This window comes from Ursus arctos, unplaced genomic scaffold (genome assembly GCF_023065955.2).
Source record: "Ursus arctos isolate Adak ecotype North America unplaced genomic scaffold, UrsArc2.0 scaffold_1, whole genome shotgun sequence".
Taxonomy (NCBI): Eukaryota; Metazoa; Chordata; class Mammalia; order Carnivora; family Ursidae; genus Ursus; species Ursus arctos.
Window position 1 is genome coordinate 100,408,757 of NW_026622763.1, and position 12,499 is coordinate 100,421,255.

The 12,499-nt window shown below is 46.2% G+C and overlaps 2 protein-coding genes across 9 annotated transcripts in view; one reads left to right on the plus strand and one right to left on the minus strand.

The window, feature by feature from the left end:
• Positions 1-10,291, minus strand: part of SP110 (SP110 nuclear body protein) — a 38,254-nt gene extending 27,963 nt beyond the window's left edge. Inside the window, exons 1-6 of the mRNA XM_057305492.1 lie at positions 10,158-10,291; positions 7,700-7,847; positions 6,109-6,277; positions 4,046-4,300; positions 3,638-3,679; positions 1,199-1,276 (exon numbers count right to left, since the gene is read on the minus strand). Of these exons, the coding sequence (XP_057161475.1) occupies positions 1,199-1,276; positions 3,638-3,679; positions 4,046-4,300; positions 6,109-6,277; positions 7,700-7,846 (691 nt within the window). The 5' untranslated portion in view covers position 7,847; positions 10,158-10,291. The remainder of the gene's footprint in view (positions 1-1,198; positions 1,277-3,637; positions 3,680-4,045; positions 4,301-6,108; positions 6,278-7,699; positions 7,848-10,157) is intronic.
• A 1-nt stretch (position 10,292) lies between these two features.
• LOC113250367 (nuclear body protein SP140-like protein) overlaps positions 10,293-12,499 on the plus strand; it is a 61,970-nt gene continuing 59,763 nt past the window's right edge. For 6 of the 8 annotated variants that reach the window (XM_026491741.4, XM_044380898.3, XM_026491745.4 and 3 more), the window contains exons 1-2: positions 10,294-10,398; positions 12,061-12,192. Coding sequence is in view for 2 of the 8 variants with exons in the window: in XM_044380899.3 (XP_044236834.1) it covers positions 12,179-12,192 (14 nt within the window). In the remaining 6 variants the exon portion in view is untranslated. Of the gene's footprint in view, positions 10,399-12,060; positions 12,193-12,499 lie in introns of all 8 variants that reach the window. The other 2 variants (XM_044380895.3, XM_048214094.2) reach the window with 1 other exon arrangement.

Here is a 12,499-nt window from a genome sequence, read left to right on the forward strand (position 1 = left end):
GGACTCTAACCTGGTATGAAGGAGTATGAAGAGAGGCATATGATGCACCAGAAAAGAGAAAGGCCAGTGGACTGGTCACCCAAGTGAGGTTGAAGGACAGCTCCAGGGGGAGCAAATTGTATAAGGAAGAAACCAGGCAGGGATACTTTCAAATTAATTTTTTAAAAAGATTTTATTTGTTTATTTGAGAGAGAGAGAACGCACATGCGAGCTGGGGGAGGACCAGAGACAGAGGGATCGCAGACTGCACAGAGTGTGGAGCCCGATGCGGGCCTTGATACCACAACCCTGAAATCATGACCTGAGCCCAAATCAAGAGTCAGAGGCTTAACTGACTGAGCCACCCAGGGGACCCTCGAATTAATTTTTTCAGATCGGGCTGGGTAGGAGAGCTCAGAGATTGAACAATGGCTGTAGAAGGAGCAGACTTCAAGGACTGGATGTCAAGAAAGAGAATTCTGAAATTAGTTATTGGAAGGCCAAGCGGGCTTCAACGATGAGAACGCTGATGGGTTGCCTTTGGGTGCAGGAGGCCAAGAATCGGTGCAGGAAAAAGTCACTGGAAAAGAACTGAGGATGGATCTGAGGGCTTGTTATCCCCGTGTACCTTGAAGGTGTCCAGGATGGTGGCAGGACTTGAACTGACAGAAAAATTCTAAGTCAGCCTTTGAGTTGTGCTAAGGCATTGGGGACAAGTCAAGGATGATCGTGATGAAGGAGGGAGCATTTCATCTGAACGGTTCAGCCTCAAAGTAGAGGATGCAGGAACAAGGGGCTGGCCAGGGATGGTGGGCAGCAAGCAGTGGACGTCCTCCCTGCCTTCCTCCATGAGTGATAGCAGAGAGTATGCAGCCCTGTCTTAAAAGAAAGCAGTGTCCTCTCAGGGGAACCCGCTTTCGTTAAGAGGGAGGTACGACTAACCCTCCAAGAAGTTGTGGGTAAAGGAGACTGTGATGATTTCAGAGCAGGTGTTTGCAAGAGGTGCATATCTCAATGGCCATCAGTGCCTTCTGGCTTCCCTACAATCTTCGTGAAGGCTTTCAAGGAAGACGCAGTGAGTGGGGGCTGCAGAGACAAGCTGTAATGAGCGTCATGACTACAATCACATGGTGGGTGCTTCTGACAAAACAGGAACAGCAGAAAGCAGCTCCAAATTCACGCTCCCGATGTCTGCAGGAGAAAGACAACCCTTCCTTACCTTTCTTTTTGGCAGGTGTGCTGGATGCCTTCTGGAGCTCTTCGGGGTCATTTGGTTCAGGAGAGTCATTGTTCATCACTAACAAAGGAAAGAGAATTTGGGTCAGCGCTTGGAACAGGCGGAAGGAAAAGTCCCGAGGGAACTGAGGGGAGGGCAGGAGGGAGCGGGTCTGCCAGCCCGGGGGCTCCCTGGCTCTGCCTTGATTTGATCAGTTTGTGGTTAGCGTTCCCTGCGTGGCCATCCTGGTGAAGCAGGGAGCAATCGCCCCACAGAGGAGGGCTCAGTGCGACCCGTTCCGAGAGGCTCCCCTTCCTCAGTAGAAGAGAGGAACAAGGGCTCTCAGCCACCCTCACACCGGGAACAAGGCTGCAAGCGGGGTGAGGGCTGACCTTGACTTCTGGTGGCTTCGATGAAGGGGGATGTCTTCACCATGGGAAAAATACACGTTATTGCTCAGAGGTCTGTGAACAGATATTTTTGAACCCCTCTCTTTGTCATTATTTCACCTTGAACAATAGTGAAGGAAACTAAGTGCCTTACATACTTCTGTGTACAAGGACCAAGAAAGCAGGAGCTAGCCTCTACTTGGCTAGCACGGGTTAATAGCAAATACATACAAAGTTCTAGTTTTTGCGGCACGAAGAAGACAGAAGGGCTCAAAGCCGTTATAAATCTCAAGTGAGACCGCTTCCTTCTTCTTGCTTGCACGGTGCTAAGAGGTCAGTCTCAAATTTCGGCCTGCTCAAGAACAGGTCATGGAGGCAGATGGCAAGCAGTCATGAGACATTTTAAATAATCTGTTGCATTTCAAATTATTTTAATTCTATCAACTCTTAAAAATCGAAGTGATATAGAAACGACTAGGGTGAAGGTGAAACTTCCCACAGTCAGGGTGGGGGCTGGGAAAAAGAACCATGTGGGCCACACAGTTTTTGTTTGCTTCGTATTTGTTTGGAGTAGTTTTGAGCTTTACCTTATCGCAGTGACCTCAGAGCGTCGGTGAGTACAGAGCTCTGCTCGGACTCAGGCCCCTGTCCTTTCCCCAGGGTTCCTGCCACCAGCCCTCATGGTGATGGATGTTCTCACTTAGCAGGCCTCCTAGTGACGTTTGCAGCCCAGGCCCCGTGGGTGGTAGTGGGGCTCCTGTCCCTCATCTTCAGTGCCCCCGCTCCAAGTCTACCCTTCCCAGACTCGTCTCCCTTGTCCTCCCCAGGGTCTCTGGCGTGTCTGAGCTCCCGAAGGCTGGGTGCACAGCACGAAGATGGTGGTCTAGAGTGGCAAGGAGAGCCCCATCTCAAGAAGATCCAGATGGCCTCTCCTCTCGGTAGACATGGAAAGTAAGCAAGCTACAGTTTCTACATCAAGATTACCTGGCACGGGGCCTGGTGGGGGCATCTCTTGAGCATTTCTTTATCATTTATTTGGGGGCTCAGGTTGTTACCGGACACTGAGCAGAGGAAGAAGAGGAATTTCAGATCCCAGAACCAGCGAACAGGGACCAGAGGGGGAGAAATAACACCCGTCTATTCCAGCCAGTAAAAACGAAGGAGCCAACGGAACACCAAGGCCCAGCAAGGGTGGGATAGAGGGGGAGAGTCAGCTATCATTTCCTTTCAACTAGCTGCTTACTAATTTTCTTCTACTTTATTATTTTTTTAAATCTTAATTCTAGTGTAGTTAACATACAGCATTATATTAGTTTCGGGTGTAGGATACAGTAATTCACTACTTACTAATTTAATAATTTAATTTTTTCTTTCTTTCGGTAATCTAGAGGATGGACTCTTCCACTGCTATTGGCTTCATGATCATGTTAACCTTGTGTGGTTGGCGAGTATTAGAGGAGTGAAGGAAACATCTGGACCAAAGAGGGCCCTTTATGCTCAGTACTAGAGAATCCACGATACCATTTTTGACCGCACCCGATAAAACTCCGTGGTTACATTTGATGCAATCAAAGTCCTTAATAATGATGGTTGGGAGAGATAAGAAACACAATTTCGGAAGCTAAATATTTCAACATTTTAGCAGCTCTTTCAACCAGCAGATCTTTCAACATTTTATCATCTTTTCTAATAATTTCGATAACATTACTCTTAGAATCCAAACTACATAAAAATGAATATGATTGGAACTGAAAGGCCCCTGCAATCAGAGGGTGAGTAGTTGAGTAAGGGTCACAGAGGGGTGTATTGCGCAAGCTACGTGTCCGTTCTGAACACTGTTATTAGTTGGAGATCACGGCGTCGAACCGGTGTGGATGCATCCCTGACAAGATGTCCTGTGCGGAGCTGGGGCGTCAGTCCCCCTGTTTCTTTTTCTTTGTCACACCCAGTTCTTTTTCCTCAGGCTTCCGCCACAAGCCTCTGGGATTGCAGGGGCATGTTTGGCCCTCACACCCACTTTGAACTAGACTGAGTCAGCCCCGAGCAGTATTACCTCGCACGGTGTCGGAGGGCGTGCCGGGCGTCCCATGTGAGTCTTCGTCATCATTTATTTGGGATGTTAAATTGCCGTTGGTATTTGAAGGGAGGAAGAAAAATGATTACAGGATACAGGGACAGAGTGTCAGGGAGGAAAGCAAAAGGTAAAAGCACCCAGGACAGAAGCACCAATACCCTAGGGCAGAGAGTTGGGCTGTTCCAGGGGTGGGAAGCAGGTGTTTGGGCTCTAGGCTTTCCCCAAGCCCCTGGCAGTGCCCATAGTCCTTCTTGGAGAAGTCTGTGTGGTAGGTGGGCACATGGGATGGACCAGATTAACAAAAAGGTGGGACCCTGGGCTTCTAGACATGACCACAGGTACCCTAGGCTGGGAAGGCACAGGTGTTGGACAAAGTCTTCCTCTTACCTGGAGTGATGCTTTCTTCCTGGGTGGCTCTGGGGAGAGTCACGGCAGGGTCAGAAGGGCTGGATGGTTCTCCCACGATCTCAGCGCTGTGCTGTGTGGATGTGCCGGGCTCCGTGATACTGGGTGCATGGGGTGGGTGGCTCTGGGGTGGGGGCAGCGGCAGCAGCATCTGGAGGGAACACCCTTCTGCTGGGTTGGCTGGGGCTTCGAGGAGAGTCGGCACAGCTCTGCTCCATCCTCCGCAGCAATTGACAACTGGGATTGGTGAAGGAACACACATCAACATCCTGGCTACTCAGAATTATTAGGGAATTTCTTTGTACAGGACTTCCGAAGGGTTGGGGGCATGGAGTGATTCATCCTCCTCCAGGTGTAGAGAATCGAGTCATCACCAGCATCATCCATTTGTGGCCCTTTCCTATTAGACCTCTGGTCTAATACCAAAGTCATTTCACACATAAAGCTGAGTTTGACTTTGTACTCAGGGATTTATTTTTCTTTAGTTTTTCTTTAATTTGGTTTCAGAATTTAGACAATTTTGTATGAGGTTATAATTTTAATATAATGTTTTACTAAATAAATGCATCACACCTCCCAGTAGTAAATAAGATAAAATGTAAATTCCTTCACATGGTGCATCCTTTCTACTCCGGTTTCTGCTCCTTTCTGCAGAACGAGCTTCTGTGCCTCCCTGCCTCGCACCCTGGGATGGGCCACACCAAGCTTCCTCCCCAACTTCAACACTCCGGGCGCTTGGTTTTCTGCGTGCAATTCCTTCCACGGCCAGGTTTCTCTTATGATTCTTCTCCAACATTTATTTCAGGAGTTAAGTTGTCTCAACCAGTGAACAGAAAAAAGAAAGTAAGGTGGGATTTTGGAGAGGGGCTTAGAACAAAAGCACAGAGTTGCAGATCCAGAAAGACGCATGAGCTCGGCTACGTCCGGGGGCATCACAAGGTGTGGTGCCTCTGGCTCTCAGACTGACTTAGCGTGGCCTCTAAGAACCCAGTCCTCCCTGTGGCGCCCCAATGCTACCAGGAGCACGGGCTCAGGTGCACCTGTGCCGGCTGGGAGGGGAGCTTTTCTCTTTCACGGCCCCTATAGCTCAAGGAGTCATTTCTTTTTTGGGGGAGGAACCTCTTGCTGTCAACAGTGGTGACCCCACTAACAAAATGTCACAATGCGGTGTGATCTGCTGGTCTTCTTCCTGTTATTCTCAGCTAAGTGAACCATGCGCTTTGGCCAAAGGGTTTGTCCTTAAACCGAAAGTGATCGTGTCACCTCTTCCCCTTGTCCTGGCTTCTTTCTTCCCAGCTCTGTCCTTGCTCATTCTCCTGCTCTTTATTTATCCAGCTCGTTCTCGTTGTTTCCAGTGTGCGTCACGTTCTGCTTCCTTCTTCTACCCTCTCTCTCTTCAGCTCCCTCTCCTCTCTCCTCTGGCTTTACACTCTGCCTTCCACCTGTCCTTGTTTGAGAGACGGATTGAAATCTCAGGCCCCGGTGCTAGGAAACCCAAGTAGGACAGCTGGCTCTGCTCTTAGCCGACAAGTAACTTTGGGAAAGTTATTCTGAGCTTTAATTTCTTCATATGTCAGATGGAGATAATAACAACTTCACAGGATTGTTTTAAAGATGATATGAGATTATCATGTAAAGTGCTTGGGATGATGCCTGGTACATAGTAAGTACTAAAAAAAAAAAAAGATACTTATTGTCCATCCCTATTCATTTCTCTTCCCTCTGGCTCTCCTCATCCTTCTGCCAGACTGAGTCTCTGCAACTGCATCTCCGTAGAGACCATCCAGTGGGATAAACTGAACAACTTTCCCCCACTTCATAGAACAGGTTAGACGGAAATGTGTCTTCTAGAAATTTATCTTGGAGAGCTGGGGCCGGAGGCTGCTCTTCCCGGTGCACCTGCGAGAGAGCATGTTCCCTATCTTCCCAGAGAACCTGGCACTCGAAGTGCATAATTCCACGGGGCTGAAAGCCAACCCAAACTTTGAGCATAGCAACTTCTGGCATGATTTTATAGCCCAAAAGATATTCAAGAAGCCTCGTACCACTTCTGAAGCCCTTGAGAATCGTCATCAGGTGGGGGTATTCATGCAGGTTAATTCGGCTGAACAACATCTCCAGAAATGAGAGACTGAAGTTCTTTTCCAGGTGGGTGAGGATGTTGTACACCACTCTGGGGACGGGAACCTGATTTCTACAGGCCTCCATGGATTCCTTAAAAAAATGGAATCAAGGATTATTATGAATGATTATAAAATGGAATGGAAGTTTATTGTACATTTGTGGTTTTCTAAGTCATAAGAATGGTATTTCATTCTGTTAAGAAGGAATTTAACACAAATGCACGAACTCGAATGTAGTAGAGAAGTCACAGCTCCACATGTTTACTTCTAGAACCTCACATAGGTTTGGACTGCTAGTCATAGGAATAAATAGTTTAGCCTTCTTTAAAATAAGTCTGCTTTGTGAACCTTATTTTAGGTACATTTAAGGGAAGAAAGAAATTTTAGGAAAGGGAAAGGGGAGTCAAAGGCTGCTACTGTGTAATTAATTCTCTAAGGCTGTGGACAGAACTCTGTAGCAATGGCAGGAGAGAACTGACTGCATAACACTTCCGGAGCACTACTAGGCTAGTCCTTGGGTACAGAGCAGTGGATAAGACCAACCTGGGGCTACTCATATTGAGGGAGGGACACTGTCAGGTGGAGAAGATGGGCATTAAATAATAAACAAATAAAAGAAATGCCCGGTTGCTATTGAGAGAAGTGTTAGAAAGGAAAGCATAGGTTTTTCTAAGAAATCAGATGAGTGGGTTAAGGAAGGCTCTCTGAGCAGTGACATCTGGGCTGTGACGTGAAGAGGGGTTGGAAGCCACCAGGCCGAGACAGGGAGAAGACTGTTCAACCACTGCTGTACTTCCCTGGGCCTGGGCTCAGGAAATGCATAAAAGAACCCCCAAATTATAAAAGAATGCCATTTTTGTCCACATAGCCATATCTTCCAATGCCTGCCTTGCTTCACATTTGAATGAACTGTGCGCACCAAGCTCCTAGGAATGGGGAGGGCGCCCTTAGTGGTGGAATGGTATCACCCCTCCAAAAGGATGTCCACTTGAAACCTGTGAATGTGACCTTATTTGGAAAAAGGGTCTTTGCAAATGTAATTAGTTAGGGTCTTGCGATGAGATTATCCTGGATTAGGGTGGGCTCCGCATCACGACGCCCAGTGTCCTTAGAAGAGAAGAGAAGGAGAAAGGACAGGGAGAGGAAAAGGTGATGTAGAGACTGATGTGCAGATGGAAACAGCGATTGCAGGTGAGGTTTCGACAAGCCCAGGAACACAAAGTGTTGCTGGTGCTGCCAGAAGGTGGGAGCGTCAGGAACAGACTCTCCCCGGGAGCCTCGAGAAGGAACCCACCCTGCCAACACCCTGATTTTGTACTTCCGACCAAAGCCACCTGGGTTGAGGTCATTTGTATGGCAGCCCCTGTGACCCCGTCTTTCCCTGATAATGCACATTTTGGACCATGCCTTCCAAGCTCCAGAAGCCGTAGGGGTTTGTGTTTTTGAAACTTCAATATTTGGGACTTCTTGGTGGGGGCTGGGCTGCCACGGGCAAGCGGGCAGCACGACTCACCCTGTACATTGTCTCAGTGATGAAGAAGTTGTCTCGGAGGCCTTCGAGGAAGGGAAATGGCTTGTATATGGCATAGGCAATCTCCAGCTTCTGGTATATGAACTGCTGGAGAAGAGTGTCTTCTAAGGCCCTGGTCATGGTGAACATCCTATGAAAGAGGCAGGAGAAGAGAGGAAAGACTCTGGGAACCTGGGGAGCTGCTCTTTGCGCTCAGTGGGCATCTTCAGACCGGCATCCTGGTTCTTCTCCACCAGACAGCCCTTAGCAGTCTGCAAAGCAATGCCTACCTCAAAGGCTCATGGGTAAGAGGCAATGACAACACCCAGCGACCGTGGAGGCAGAAAGTGACCAATAATATGATGCCGAAATCCCAAAGGGGCTGCTGGTGAACATAAGACAGATATTTAAAATAGCTAATATCTATCGAATACTTCCAATGTGCCAGACTTTGTTCTAAGAGTTTCCCATGCAGTAACTTCTTTGATCTTCACGAAACCTTGCAACACAGTTACTATGATTGTACCCATTATACTGCGAAGGACACTGAGACGTAGAGATGTTTACTAACTTGCTCTAAATCGCACGACTTAGAACTGGTAGAGGTAAACAAATTCTGACTTTCTGCTTCTGGGTTTATGCTCATAAGTTCTATGGTCCATGGTTATGCTGAACTGAGTTAAGATTACCTGGGCAGCAGCTTAAGGCAGACACCAGCAAAGCTCGTAAAGAGGGACCACCCAGTAATGTGTAGAAAGACGAAAACCTGATAACATTTAGAAACTCTAGTGACCTACCTACAATCTTTGACACACAAGCAGGCCAAACACAAACAGTCATGAAAGATGTGAAAGACATAATTAATAACTGATTTATTATATGTATCAATTTCATATCTCAGGACAGACACACGCCTTTCCCAGGCCCATGCGACATTTATAAAAATTAGTCATTGATAGGCCAGGAGAAAATATCCATATAATAGGCAGAAAACTTACAGATGACATTCTTGATAAATTGTCAAGAAAAGTATACTAACAAAAAGTTCAATCACCCAGAGATTTTTTTTTTAAAAAACAAAATAGAGATCCCATTTGTCCAGCTTCATTTCGTGTATGATTGAGAACTAAACTGTAATTAATGACTGTTTCCAGGATTAATCCCAATGCTAGATTGAGCAACCCTGCTCTCTCTACTCATTCCCACATCCTTTAAGTTTGACAGGAAAAAAAGAAACATATTGTAAAAATAGAATAATCCATAACAGTATTGGAAAAGAAAAGATGCCATCAGGGGTCTATAATTGCGAAGAAATCCTGGAAGATTCAGAACAGGTGGAAGGGAAATCTAGCATCCATGATATAGACAGAATCTATCATATGGGGAAGAACACTGCAAAGATCAGCACAGAGCCAGAGAAAGCCAGAATGAACACGTGGTAAGAGGAGGAAATGGCCCTGGGATTACATTTAGGATGATTAATTATACAACAGCATCAGAACATAATATCCACCAGGTTCCTTATCTGTTATGATTCTCAAGAATGAAAGCAAGGTGCAGAGAGGTTAAGTAACTACCCGAGGTTGGCAAAGCAGAGCTTGTCTGACTCAAGCCCCCTTTTACTAGTACATGATATTGGTTCTCATATGCTAGTGTTCAGATTTTTATCATGTAAAGGAGTCTTAAAAACAAATAAGCAAAAGGCAAACATCCATGTAGAAAAAAAAGCAAAAGACATAAATAGGCAGTTAGGTCAAATGTGCAATAAATATATAAAAAAGCATGGCAATTCACTAGTAGTTGGGACAGTACGAAAGAAGAATAAAACAATAATAAAATAAAGAATAAAAGAATAAAAACAATAATCACAGATGTTCCTGGTGAAAACGTAAACAGGTCCAAATGTTCTGGAGGCTAATTAAGCAATCAGGGTCAGATACTTTAAAGTATGTATTCCCTTGAATTTATTTCCCAGGAATTCCCAGGAATTTATTTCAAGGAAGCAATCATAAATGTGCTTAAGGAAAATATATAAAAAGTTCATGAAACACTAGAGGGGAACTTAAATGTTCTCTCATTGTCTCTTTCCCACTAACTACCTGTAGTTACTTGCACAATGGATAATAAATGAGTTGCCCATTTGGGGCAGAGTGCAAATCACAGAGCATGGAAGAGGAGAGTAGGGAGCAAATCTTGGTTCCATCCATAACAACAGGCTCGAATTTAGGGAAAAAAGAGTTGAGCTGTGTCTCTGCTCCCCCACTACTCCCACATCTGTCCCCCTTTTTCAGAGTCTCTGGTTAAATCCCACATACCTCTCTCTTTGGAAGACAATATTTTACCAAGAGAGAGGCTCACAGTTTCAAGAGTTGGATTCCCCCCTGTAGCTGCTGCCAGGAAATCAGCTGTCAGAGCCTAATCACCAAAAATGAAGAATAAAGCAGCTGAGACAAAAACCCACCTGGATGCTGGGTCTGCCACCTGCTCCTGCCCCTTTCCTGGGTCCGGCAGCCAGGGATCACTCCTGGAAGACGGAGAGAACAGCAGGGAGATGCCAGTGGGTGAAACAGGAAGTCTGTGCTTTGCCACATGCAGTGAGGGCCAGGCTTCCGGAGAAAAGAAAAGTGAAAGTATTTGGAGCAGATCGTGCAGGAAGCTGAAGACAGTGCCTGCTGCCTCCCTCCATCTCCGACCAGACACTTGTAAGGTTCCGGGGCATTTGGGGGAGGTGGGGGGTTCTGCCATCCGGACCAGCCTGGGGAGGGGAGTGTGGAAGGGAGGAGGCATAGGGGTCCAGCCCCAGGGGCCATGGGAGGGAACTGGGAACATACCATCTGTGTGCTTCCCTACCTACTTCTACTTCCCCAGGACTTGTCCTGCTTCTGTACGTTTGGAGGATGAAAATGTTCCCACACTGAAGTGTGGTAGTGGTTATACAACTGAATAAATTTGCTAGAAATCGTCAAACTTTACAAAACAAACAAAAACCAAAGGGGAGGGGAGGTAACTCAGAAATGTCCATCATTTGTCAGGATAAAATTATTGCCTAAGAAAGTTGAGATAAAAGGGAACCTGAATATAACCTGAAATCACATAACGGTAGGCAGACCTCTGGGCAGGAAAGCGGTCAGGGGCCAGGCAGCCATTTGGGAGCCGGGGATGTGAGGAAGTCCGGTCTAAGACAGAGCTGGGCTCAGGAGAAGACTCCAGAACAGCCACTTCAGGGAAGGCAGAATACCCCCTCCACACAGCCTTTAAAGATTCCCTGTGTACATTGGCATGTAAGGTCTGTGAGAACACAAATCTGTTTAACATTATTTAAATCAATAGTTCTCAAATGTGTTCTGCCCATGAGCTCCCCTTACCAGGACACCCATGCTCCTCAGAAAAAAAAGATGGCTGAAACGGTTCTGGGGTCTAAGAAGCCTTGAAACCAAGGCTCACCTGCTCGAGTGAGAGCCCTTCCATGCTTGTGATGGAGGCACCAGCATCCCCAAGCCTATGCTCGGGCAACAGGCCCAGCCCTGGTGCTGGAAGGTCACGCTTAAAGAAGACGGAAGCGTAGGAGCCTCAGGAAGTCCACAACGTGATACTCACGGCTGAGGAGAGCGTGCTGTGGTGCCTCAGAACTTGGTAGCCTACAGCGCTGTGCGGTGTAGGGACGTGGGCAGCGAGAGGGATTCAGACCATTTTGTACAATTGTCACATTTCGTTGACCTGAAGCCCTCCACTTACCCTGAAAAGTCCCCTCATGGACATTGGACATCCTAGCCTGGAACCAAGACTCTCCTCCTTCAGACCCATCCAGAGATAGATTAGGCAAAGGCAAAGGCAAAAAAAAAAAAAAAAAAAGCAGTGTGGAAACATAATGCCAGATCAAACAGAAATGATTAAACTAGAAATAGATGTGAATAAAGATAAAAATGTTTCTATCTCAGCAACACATGCTTGAGAATATAGTAATAATGGGAAAACTTCAGCTGTTATTTCAATGACATGTGTATTGAGAATTTACTAAAATTATGTATAATTCCTTTTTAGCTCCATTTTATTTATTATGTTAAGTGTTCATTTAACTTGATGAGTTTTCACAAATGTAATCATAATTACAATTAAGAGATAGATCATTTCCATCATTCCAGAAAGTTCCTTCGTACCCTTTGCAGATAGCCTCCTCCCCAACCCCAGCATCAGACAACCACTGATGCGCTTCCTATTACTACAGATTCTTTTTGCCTGTATCAAAGTTTTACATAAAGGAAAACACACAGTATGTGCATTTTGATGTGTGGCTTCTTGGGGTCATCATAATGCTCTTGAGATTCACCTCTGTTGTGGAGGGTCGATAATTTATTCCTCTTTAGTAGGTGTGCTGGCCAACTCTTGTTCATCCCGTCCGATCGCCATGATGTCACCAATGTAATTGATCCGTGTGATGTTCTATGGGATGTCCAGGTGATCCAGATCTCTTCGGACTATATTATGACAAAGGGCAGGTGAGTTGACATAACTCCAAGACAAAACTGTAAACGAATGTGCTTATCTGTCATGAAGAACTAAAACTCTTTCCGATCCTCCTTTCTAATCAGGATGGAAGGAACACATCTGCCAAATCAATGGCCGCATACCACATACCTGAGGTCCATGGAATGACCTGGGCTGGGGATCGTACTGCCCAGACTGCTTATTTTCTTATTCCAGTCTTTGGCTGTCCTGTAAATTCGGGGAGTTACCCAATATGCATCTAAGAAATTGATTTTTCTGCCTGAGTTAGCCAGCGTCAGTTTCGATAACTCACACCCC